The sequence below is a fragment of the Homalodisca vitripennis genome, chromosome 4 (genome assembly GCF_021130785.1).
Source record: "Homalodisca vitripennis isolate AUS2020 chromosome 4, UT_GWSS_2.1, whole genome shotgun sequence".
NCBI lineage: Eukaryota > Metazoa > Arthropoda > Insecta > Hemiptera > Cicadellidae > Homalodisca > Homalodisca vitripennis.
The window spans coordinates 18,055,747-18,067,500 of NC_060210.1; the positions used below are offsets into that span (position 1 = coordinate 18,055,747).

Sequence of the window (11,754 nt, forward strand, 5' to 3'; positions counted from 1 at the left end):
ATTGCATATCACATTTATGAAAGAAACCTCCTGCAATATAGTACTGAGTGTAAAAAAACAATTAAAATACCTGACCGATACAGAATTTAATAACATTCTCGAAAGCAACCAAAATAGATGCAAGAAGTGTTTCAAATAGATAAGAAAAAGAAAATGGCAAAGCGAATACAGATGCAAATAATAACAATGTAATCAACCTCTTTTCAAACCTCTTCAAAAATCCTCAATGAAGCGGAAATATCACTTTTATGTCAGGGTTTAGACTTTTCTGTTGCACAAAAATCGGTAAAGGCACTGGATTTCGTAGCTGGAATCGAGTCGGCTGTTTCACTTATCTAAGGAACAGGGTGACCGGTTTCGTTGTGAGGCCAGTCTTTTACTCAGGAAAATTCCTCCCTCAAAGCCCAATTTGACCATAGAGGAAAAAAGGCCATGTCGATCCTTGGGAATTTTAATAATTAATTATTAATAATAATGATAATAATAATAACAATATTAATAGTATTAAGTAATAATAATAATAGTAAGTGAATAATTAACAATATAACTCATTTATTTATTGTATTCTACTGGCTGACCTCGCATTATCGTATATACAGGTAAGCGGTCCCCCACTCTTTGCGCTGTATCTCAAAAAGGGTTGAACGTACATAAAATTACTTCGGACAAAAGTTGAAGAGAAGTTTCCGTTCTACAATTTCTCTAATTACCTTCAAAGTCATTTAGCTTAAGGGAAACGAGATATTTGCAAAAAACCGATTTTTGTGAACTTTGACCTTAAATATCTTAAGTCGCGTACACGTGATTATATGAGACTTTTGAGGTAAGTTTTATACCATCAAAATAAAGACGTATGCAAATTTTTAGCTTATTATCTTTCATTCCGAGGTTGCATCTTTATTTTACCGGACTACTGTATTAATAATTATTTGTCACTATTGTTTAGCCATCTTAACTGATTAAAACTGCAAAGTGGTTATAGCGTGGGAATCCAAATAAATAAACTAAACTTCTCGTGCTATTAATTATAGAACTGTTAGAATTATTCACTTAACATAGTTATTTGGGATTAAAAGGTAAAATTTACCGCCAAGATGAAGGAATGGCAATGGGTTCTCCACTTTCTCCTTTTTCGCCAATATCTTTATGGAGGATTTTTAGCAAAAAATCTTTGCTTTTGTTCAGTTGAAACCGAAGATTAGGTGGAGGTATGAGGACGGTTCCTTTGCAATTTTTCCTCATGGAGACACTAAATCGGATGAGGTTTTGAGTAATAGTCTATTAATAGTATTTTATCCATCCATCCGCCTCACAATGGAAATGGAAATCCAATAGTCAATTTATATGAAAAAATATCTAATTTCGGTTTTTTTTATTTGCACTACAAATAAAACAGTACTAATTTATAGTGTGCGTTTTTTTAATAATATTTAAATAAATATTTTTGCAAAGTTATAAGAATACTTAATACTGTCCTCCTTTTTGCTTTAATGTCCTTTTCACCCACAGACAGACATGTATGGAATTTTCCAGCCCCACGAGTGATAAGGCTTCGCTAAAGCTCAGCCAATAAACATAGAATACACTTTAATCATAAGAACTTTCTTTGTTCTCAAAATCATTTAAAATCCTTACATAAAATATTTGTAAATAAAACCGTTTTCTAATGTGGCGGTCAAAATAAATTTCAGTTGTCATAAGAGACTTGCGCGGACTGTGTCATAACAAAGTTTGATGGTCCACAATGCCTCAAAACACTCCTTATAAGAAAGTTCTTTAAATGTATTTAAACTATTACGCATTTTCAAGCAAGATATGTTAAACCAAAACTGAAATTAACTCATGCATATAACGTAGCTATGGTAGGAAAAGGTGATTCAATTTGAACGTTGAGTTTAGGAGCTCCAGTTCACTTTTCTCTTATTGTACCGTCTGGTATCTGACGCTGTCTCAGACTTATACTGGAGTCATGTTCGTCTGAAGAGATCCAAAGAAAGTCGGCGACGAAGAAGCTGTGAATAGGTGAAGTGGTAGTCTCATTGTCTCATCAGGTACACAATATTGAGATTAGCTGTTTTGATCAGTATCGGTTGACCAAAGATGGCTGACTATCCACTATGAGCGAAATATTTCAAGGAAGTCTAATTGTGTGAGAAATATTAGAAGAGGTGCTAACAGGAAAAGTGTGATGTTGAAATAAGTTTTGTTTGTAGATTGTCCTATGTTTTATGGTAATTTCAATTAGAATTTAAAACTTTATGGTGGTTCTTCTAATAGAGGTCAAAGTAGTAAAATTATTTAAGAGGTTAACCTTTTCTTTATTCTCTTTTAAGCCTCAGCTCTTTGGGCTATGCTCGCCTGTTTTAATCACTGTGGCTATTAATACCGTGTCTCTCGTATTTCTGGAACTAAAACATAATAAACACATGATAGATCGATCACCGAGCTAGACTTTAGCAATGAAGGGTGTGCAGAAAAAAAGTACTGTTATGTTTTAAATATATCATTGCTAAGGTTTTACTGCCTATTGAAGTTATGTAGTAATGTTACAATCAAAATTATTGATTTTATAAGTTTTCAGTGCCGTAGTATATAAGTTAGTATATTATGGCCTATTATGGGTTTATTTATATAAACCGATGTTTGATCAAAATTCTCAGTTTTTGGAAAGTAAACGTTGCAGTTCTATATTGAATCTACTAGATCTAATAAGTTTATTGCAATCGCTCTTATACACTATTGTACTGTACACTTACAGTATACACTATAAACTGCCCTGGAATACAAACAATTCCAAAACTTGTATATAAACGTTGTTTTGCATCTCACGCGGTTTTCTATATGTAAATCCTTTGAATATAAATTTATAATATTTCTCATGTAAAAACCGATTACTATCTAAAAATCGTTCATGAAAAGACACGCTAACAACTGTATTATTAACTTATTTATCTTATTTCTCTTTATATTTATTTAGAAATACAATAATATTAATTATTATAGCTAAATAGGACCACGCTGATAAGTTTTGCTCTTGCCGGGGCCTAAATCATTGTATGGTTTACGGAAATAAAAGATTCAAATCAATTTAATAATTTAAATGGAATATCTAAGATCTACGTGTAGAATACCGCTAGCCCGCAAATACTTGAAAGATGATATGGTAACAATAATTTTCTTCACACACGCGCGCGCGTGTAATTTCACATTTAGGAAATTACCAATTTACCATTTACCACTTTTAGCCAAAACCCAACCAAAATACTTATCTGATAAATTTAAGAAATGTTGGAATCGCGCATCAATTTATTTTAAAATCAAGGCAACCAGATGGGTTGAACCTAACGAATTAAACTAATATATATAGTTCGTTGGTTGAACCTAAGTTGATTCTCTTTTCCTTCTTTTATATAAATGTTTTCTTCTATGTAAACATTTACAAATATTCTACATACAGCTGATTGGAATCTTGTTGATTACGGTATTTATTTGTTAAAATTCTTTTTTTGGTTATTTTTTAAATTTTGGTTTGGGTTCAGTTTCTATGTTTGATTAAATCAGTGTTTCTAATGAAGAATTCTGTGAACTCGAAAATTAAAACATGAACACTGGTTTTTCTTCATTTTTACACTTTAAACTACTTGGAAGAGTATATATCAAGCAAAAAATCAAGAAATAAGCGAAAATAAGAGAAATAAGTAATTAATATAGTTGTTAGTGTGTTTTTTCATGAACAACTTTTAGATAGTAATCGGTTTTTACTACAACAGTTTTTTAGTAATATACATGGCAAATTATATCACTGCGATATAAAATAACTAATTAACCGACCGCTGGGAGTGTAACGTACTGTAATTAAGTCCCTGTAAATCGGTCTATCAGTATACATGCAATGCCAACTGGATAGAGTCCTTATGTCGCTATGCATACAGATAAGCGCCAAGGGCCAATGTCCGTATCGTTTGTCCTGTGATACAGCTCGTTGTGGCGCTCCTTTGACTGTATTGTTGGCATTGGCGATACACAAACAATTGCAACAACTACACACTTTCAGCTCTGTGACTGCTGCGCGGTTCCCAGCGATTTTAATAATCTGTGGGCGTGTTACATAATAACGAGCTGGATTATCACTTAGCAAACGTTATACTACAAAAGTGCCAAACTAAAAGTGCCTAACACGGCAAGTGCCACAAGCCTTAATACAAGTGCCAATAATAAAATATGCCAAAATTTAGGTGCCAAAAACATACAACGATATTATTTTTGTTTTGTGTCACTTTTTATGAATAAAGGTGGATCTGGTCTTCATTAATTTGTAGAACTGTAATGTTTAATTTACAAAAATTTTTGTTCAATAATATCAGTGAAAAGCGTTTATAAATAAACCCATATTATGTAAATCCGATAAAAATGCGCTCTGTAGGCCAGTCCTAGTGTTACAGTATACATTTATAACAGTTATGTAACGGTAATTGCAAAGATCGATAAGGGAGAAGACAGTAACTTAAGTAATATCTAAAGTATTCTGATAAGCAAGGAGAGAATAATATAACCTTTAATACAAGTGCATAGTAACTGGCAAAGATACAATCATCAAGTCATAGTACAAACGGGTTCGTTGTTTACACTCTCCTTTTATATCTTTTATAACATTTATACCTAATAATCGATTGCTTTATTTTATTTATTTGTATATTTACATATCAACGGACATATCTCCATTTTTACAAACATTAGACAAAGAATTAGATAGTTATACTCAAGATGCTAAACTAAAGTATACTCTGATCAATGGTAGCAAATGATTGATGTAAGAAAGACATCATTATTCGGAAATTGATAAGTAATAGTGCAAAATGAATAAAGACAAATAATAATGTAACATGCAAGTAAGTATAAGGATATAAATTTAAAGGGTACTTTGGGATTATACCGACCACACCAGTATGAAGAACACAAAAATAGAAATTTATAGAAACAAACATGATAGAACGAAAAAACAACTCTTCAATTACAAAATTACAAACTTACAAGCATTTCCAGGTATTGTGATCGGTATTGTTGTCGCTGTTATCTTATCTTTCTCGAGAATCCTGATTACGGCAGGCCGCGCGGCATCACGTGATTTGCACGGTACATCATTGCCTTTCCATTACAATTCAATTTATATTTCTGATTAGCCCCTCTAGAATTTGATATTTTACTGATAGGTACTATCTCGAGGGATGTTTTTCTTTCGTCGACATCAGCGCGGGGCAGCACCGAAGGTGCTGTCGAAGCCCGCGCTGATGGCCGGAGGCACTCGCATTTTGGGTGGCGGAATGTGATCAAGAATAAAAACAAGTTTTGAGTGTTTTTTTAATAAAAAGTTTAGTTTGGTAAATGTTTGTTTTTGTTGAATTTTTGTGTTTGGAGAAATGTAGAGGTAAAACACGGAAGTACAACAAAGCGATGCACCAGCTGAACGGGCGGCGAGACTCTGCAATCACGTTATCTACTAGACGCTCGACTTTGACCTCTGTCTGAGGATGGGGAGGTGTTTGCGATAAGACAATTCCTGTTTTATATTGACGAAATATTGTTCTACGCTAATCTAGTAATCAGTAGAAACGAAATGTGAAATAACGATTCATGTCTGGGTGTGGTCGGTATAATCCCAAAGTACCATTTAAAGATACCTACATCTAGCAATAACATGTATAACAATATAAATATAAAAGTGAGATAGGCCTACAAAAAGATAAATGAATACAACAGCAACTTTACTATTAAAAAGCAGTAAACATTTAGAGTCTATTCAACCAAAACAAGAAAAATAATGAATTAAATGGTCGAAAACCAGACTAAACTAAGTATGAAAAAGCGAAAAACAGAAACTGATGATAATAACTTAAGACATGCAGGTACCTACCCTAATATTTGATTGCAAGTGAAAGATTGATGAAATACCGTACCTTAGACTACTTATTAGCTATTAGAGGTAGTGAAAAAGAGATAAATAAATTTCAAGTAAAAGTAACATTCAAATATAACAATATAAATAACTATACAAGTATAACAATATAAATATACAACATAAACAAAACAATATAAAGGTAACAAAGTAAGTAGAAAAAAGACATTCATGCATTTCTATTCCAATTTGAAAACCTGCAATCTTCGTCTTGAGTGTTGTTTTACTGTCCTGGAAAAAGTCCACAACATCGGCAACACTGTTTCCGTATCTCTGAAGACGGACCATCGTACTATTTGCAGCGTAGTTGGTGCGGTGATGTTGCCTGACAAACAGGTCGCTAGATCGGGTGGATGATGGAGTCTTGAATAGGACCATTTGTAGTATATCAGAACAATCGACTTTGTCGTTGAGGATCTTATCGAGCAACATAATGTCTGCGGGAAATCTGCGATTCACAAGGGAGCAGATCTTCGATGGGGACTTGATAGGTGAAACCCATCCTGACGCCCACCCCTTTGGACGAATCCTAACACCGCTTTTTTTTTTTTAATTAATAGTTTTTAATTAATTAGTTTCATAATTATTTGTATCTTTTACAAGCTTGCACGAAATACTGAATATACGCGTAATTTAACCCTGGAAATGTATTCTGAGGCACTCATTGCCCCAATGTAATTTCATTTCTTGAATATTGTGAGGTTGGCAACCCTACATGTTTCAGCTGCTTTGACTTGTCCTTGGCGTTCTATCAGTTGGTGTGTTTGTTTCCTCGTTGTGAAATCTGATTCTGTCTAATTCCGATTGTTCGGGATAGCCTATACAGTGTACCAGTGGTGTTACTATTTAAATATTACAGTAGTGTTGTTTCTTATACAAATGTTTGTGTAAACATTATTATTTCATGTCTTTAAAGAACTTTAAAATGGACTTTTCTAGTAACTGACGATTTAATGGAAGCGGAATTGTTTCTATCTGAACCAGATTATGAATCTAATGAAGATAAAGACAATGACAAATCGGATGATGGCGATGTTGATAATACCGAAGAGGAAGATGAACCGGGTGTTTTTTCACCGGAGCAACTGATGTGTCATAGAAGTGTCAAACTCGCCATTTGCGGACTGGGAATTGAACTACCATCTCCACAAGCGGTAGCTGGAAATCGAGGTTCAGGAATATGCGGACCTTGCCCAAGGTCACTAAACCTACAATACAATGCAGTGAATGCAAGAATTCTGCTCGTAAGAATCATTGGTAGTTTGGGATTATACCGACTACACCCAGACATTAATCGTTATTTGACATTTTGCTTCTACTGATTACTAGATTAGCGTACAACAATATTTCGTCAATATAAAACAGGAATTGTCTTATCGCAAACCACTCCCCATCCTTAGACAGAGGTCAAAGTCGAGCAGTCTAGTAGATAACGTGATTGCAGAGTCTCGCCGCGCCCGTTCAGCTGGTGCGTCGCTTTGTTGTACTTCCGTGTTTTACCCCTAAATTTCTCCAAACACAAAAATTCAACAAAAACAAAACTCTTTATTGAAAAATACACTCAAAACTTGTTTTTATTCTTGATCACACTCCGCCACCCAAAATATCGAGTGCCTTCGGCCATGAGCGCGGGCTTCGACAGCACCTTTGGTGCTGCCCCCCGTTGATGTCAACGACAGAAAAACATCCCTCGAGATAGTACCTATCAGTAAAATATCAAATTCTAGAGGGGCTGATCAGAAATATAAATTGAATTGTAATCGAAAGGCAATTATGTACCGTGCAAAAAGCTTAAATAATCATGTGATGCCGCGCGGCCTACCGTAATCGGGTAATCGGGATTTTCGAGAAAGATAAGATAACAGCGACAACAATACCGATCACAATACCTGGAAATGCTTGTAAGTTTGTAATTTTGTAATTAAAGAGTTGTTTTTTCGTTCTATCATGTTTGTTTCTATAAATTTACATTTTTGTGTTCTTCATACTGGTGTGGTCGGTATAATCCCAAAGTACCGAATCATTCAATTTTGAGTTTAGCTCTAGTTCACCTTCCTTTTAAGGCAGCGTCTGGTATCTGACACTGTCTCAGACTTAACTCTTGGAATCTGGAGTCATTTGCGGACTGGGAATTGAACTACCATCTCCACAAGCGTAGCTGGAAATCGAGGTTCAGGAATATGCGGACCTTACCCAAGGTCACTAAACCTACAATACAATGCAGTGAATGCAAGAATTTGTACCGTAAATTAGTTAAATTTAATACAATGTAAATTTCGCAACCTAATCAGCCAGTATAATATAATATTATTTTACATCCAATGTTCCGGAACTAAATCATTGGGCGGAGAGTAACTACCTAATTGGCACGCGTATGAATTTTTTTTTCTTCTAACCTTTTGTAGCAGCCCAACTACGTAACCGATCAGACCTCGCGCGCTTTGTCCGTAAGTAAAATTTATCTTTTCGTATTATTAAATTAGCCCTTTGATGCCAAACGTATAAAATGAATGTAACGTAAAGTAAAGATGTGAATAGTAAAGTAACTTACCCTTGAAGATCTTTTATTTGCTTGATGGAGATAGAATGCTGCTCGTAAGAATCATTCAATGTTGAGTTTAGCTCTAGTTCACTTTCATTTTATGGCAGCCTGGTATCTGACACTGTCTCAGACTTAACTCTTGGAATCTGGAGTCATGTTCGTCCGAAGAGATCCAAAGAAAGTCGACGACGAAGAAGGTCAAAACGAATCTTTACACCATTTCGACATCAAATAGACCTTTAAATAGGTAAAGTGATAGTCTCATTGCCTCATCAGGTGCACAATTGACATTAGCTGTTTTAATCAGTATCGGTTGACTAAAGATGTCTACCCAATGTGAGACCGGAATATTTTAAGGAAGTCTAATTGTGTGAGAAATATTTAGACGAGGTGCTAATAAGAAAACTGTGATTTTGAAATAAGTTTGTTTGTAATTCGTCCTATGTTTTATGGTAATTTCAATTAGAATTTAAAACTTTATGGTGGTTGTTCTAATAGAGGTCAAAGTAGTAAAATTACTTAAGAGGTTAACCCTGTCTCTCGTATTTCGGGAACTAAAACATAATAAACAGATGATAGATCGATAACCGAGCTAGACTTCAGCATTGAAGGGGATGGGGTTATGTTCGTCTGAAGAGATCCAAAGTCGACGACGAAAAAGCTCAAAACGAAACATTTACATCGTTTTGACATCAGAGTCACCTATAAATAGGTGAAGTGGTAGTCTCATTGTCTCATCAGGTACACAATGAGTAACAATGGTGTTGTTACTCTGTGTGATAACACTCCGTCGTGGTTTTACGACGCGTTAAAAATGACAATTTTGGTAAAAAGTGTGTCTGTAGTCACTAAATAAGTTAACTTGATATAATTAAGGATTAAATAAAAATTGTTTTAATGTATAAAGTGAAAGAAAATTTGGTTTTGTATCAAATAAGTTGTGTTTTTTTAGACCTCCATGCCCCAGTAACGTATCATGTGATTTAAAACTATATAGTACCTTTCCGGGGTTAACCATAGAAACGACTCTACATTCTTCAATTTTAAAAGATTCCAAATTTTCAGTGCCATTTACAAAATGTCTTGCGATTGTCAGTTCAGTGTCGGTTGGAGAACTCTGAGCAAGAACGTTATGGACGGGTTGGGGCAGGTATGTTGTGGGTACGTGTTCCCGCTGGGTGTCTACTGCACCACTATCGGGGTGCTAGGGGTTGTGCTGACCACCCTGGACATTTACCGGGTGTTGGCGGACGGTGCGGTGCTGTCTGACCGCGTGTGGACCATGCGTCGACCGGATGCGGGTGGAGATCAGCCAATCAGCGAGCAGAAGGAGAGGGACGTGAAGCTGATGACCGCGGTAGTGGAGTGGACGGCCTACAGCTGTCTGATCATCGGTGGATTTAACTGCAACCCGTACTTCCTCATGCCGTGGCTACTTCTGCGATCTCTCATCCTGATGTCCTTCCTCGTCCTCTTCTGCATGGGCCTCCTCCAGCAACAGCCCATGACGGTCTCCACCATGGGTCTTCTCAGCGGGCTCCTGGAGATACATAACTACCTCTACGTCTGCTGCCTCTTCAGGCAACTGCTCTCTGGCCGCCGCTGCTGATGTGTTTCCCTAATTCATAAACGGTTCGATACTGTCTGCTTCATGGTTTATCATTTACTTTTAATTATTCATATCCAAATTTATAATTGGAAACCTAACATAGGAAACGTACCGGGGAAGATATTAAGGGAGGCCACATGACTTTTTGGGTGAAAACTATGAAGTCTTTTTGGGGTCAGTCAAACTCCCTGTAGTTTTCCCTAAAATTTGATATGAAATTTATCCAATTCCGATTATTATTACCATAGTTACAAGCATTTACATTTTTCAACTTCTGAACAAAGCACGTTCTCAAAACACATGGTACAAGCATAGAAGCTGTGGTATGTAGGAATGATTCAATTTGAGTGTTGAATTTTGCTCCAGTTCACCTTTGTTTTATTGCAGCGTCTGGCGCTGTCTCAGACTTGACTCCTGAAATCTGGAGTCATGTGGTCCAGAGAAAGTCGGCGACGAAGAAGGTCAAAACGGACCTTTACATCGTTTTGACATAAAGTGTGCGCCTGATGAGACAATGAGACTGCCACTTCACCTACTTATAGGTGTCTCTGATGTCGAAACGATGTAAAGCTTCGTTTTGACCTTCTTCGTCGCCGACTTTCTCTAGATCGCACATATGGCCTCAACTAAATTAAAACCCATTTTCTCGAACTATTCATTTTTAGAATTCCGGTACACATATCTCCTCAACCAGTCAAGAAGGTTTAATCATTATTTGTTTATTGTTTCTAATGAAATTATCTACATTTATCACATCTCATTAAGGAGAAAATTGCATCTTTAATGGTTTGAAGTTGTGTTCCGAAATTTAGCAAAATTAAAAAAAGATATAGGATAAGGTCGTCCAGCCTCTCTTAAATTGAAGTGATGGTGGTTTCTATGGCTATCCTTCGATTAAAAGAGCCATATAACGCTGTATCAATAGAAAAATTAGCTACATAGGTTGTTCTGTTCCAGCAACAGCTTTAAATTTAAATGAGATTCAATATCACTCGATTTTACAATTTTATCTGATATTAAAATTTGTATATAAAACGAAATTTTACCACGAACTGTAGAACTTTCCAAGTTAACGATGAAAGACTCTATACGATAGGAGTAAAAATTGGAAACTAATTTTAATTTAAGTTCCCCGTTCCTGTAATTCAGTTCTATGTTAGTTACTCCCAGTACATAGTATTAGCTACTGTTATTTTATTTTACACTAGAATTGTGAGCTTAAATTTATGTATTCAATTTTAAGCGTATACTAATTTAAAGCAACTATAAAAAATTTAAAATGATGCTAAAGTTCCTACAAATGCATCCAAAATACAGCAATAACAGAAGTAAAAAATGCCACTTGTTATGGTAACAGCTTTGAATAGACACGTTTTTGTAGAACAATAACATAGTGATCTATTACAATTGTGGCAATAGCAATAATCTATGTTAACAATATATGGTAAAATTAACACACAAAGTGAATAAACATTAAATTTAATCAACACCTTTCTGCTGTTCAAATAACCAAATAATGTATGGAGTTTTCAAGGTTCATTTTAACGAACTAAATGAAAGTGAAATGAAAGGATTTATAATCTAAAATATTTTATACTTTAAAATATTCAGTACAGAAATTTGAATTAAATTGTGCCGAGTTATGGATTT

The 11,754-nt window shown here is 35.2% G+C and overlaps 1 protein-coding gene across 1 annotated transcript; it reads left to right on the plus strand.

Annotated features, from left to right (window-relative positions):
- Nucleotides 1–9,495: 9,495 nt before the first annotated feature.
- LOC124361411 lies at nt 9,496–10,143 on the plus strand. The gene has a single exon (XM_046815461.1). It carries the CDS (start codon nt 9,574–9,576, stop codon nt 10,102–10,104), a length of 531 nt encoding a protein of 176 aa, XP_046671417.1. The 5' UTR covers nt 9,496–9,573; the 3' UTR covers nt 10,105–10,143.
- The last annotated feature ends 1,611 nt before the right edge of the window (nt 10,144–11,754 follow it).

What these genes read in the sequence shown, in the direction of transcription:
- LOC124361411 (XM_046815461.1), top strand. Translation starts at nt 9,574, where the DNA reads ATGTCTTGCGATTGTCAGTTCAGTGTCGGTTGGAGAACTCTGAGCAAG.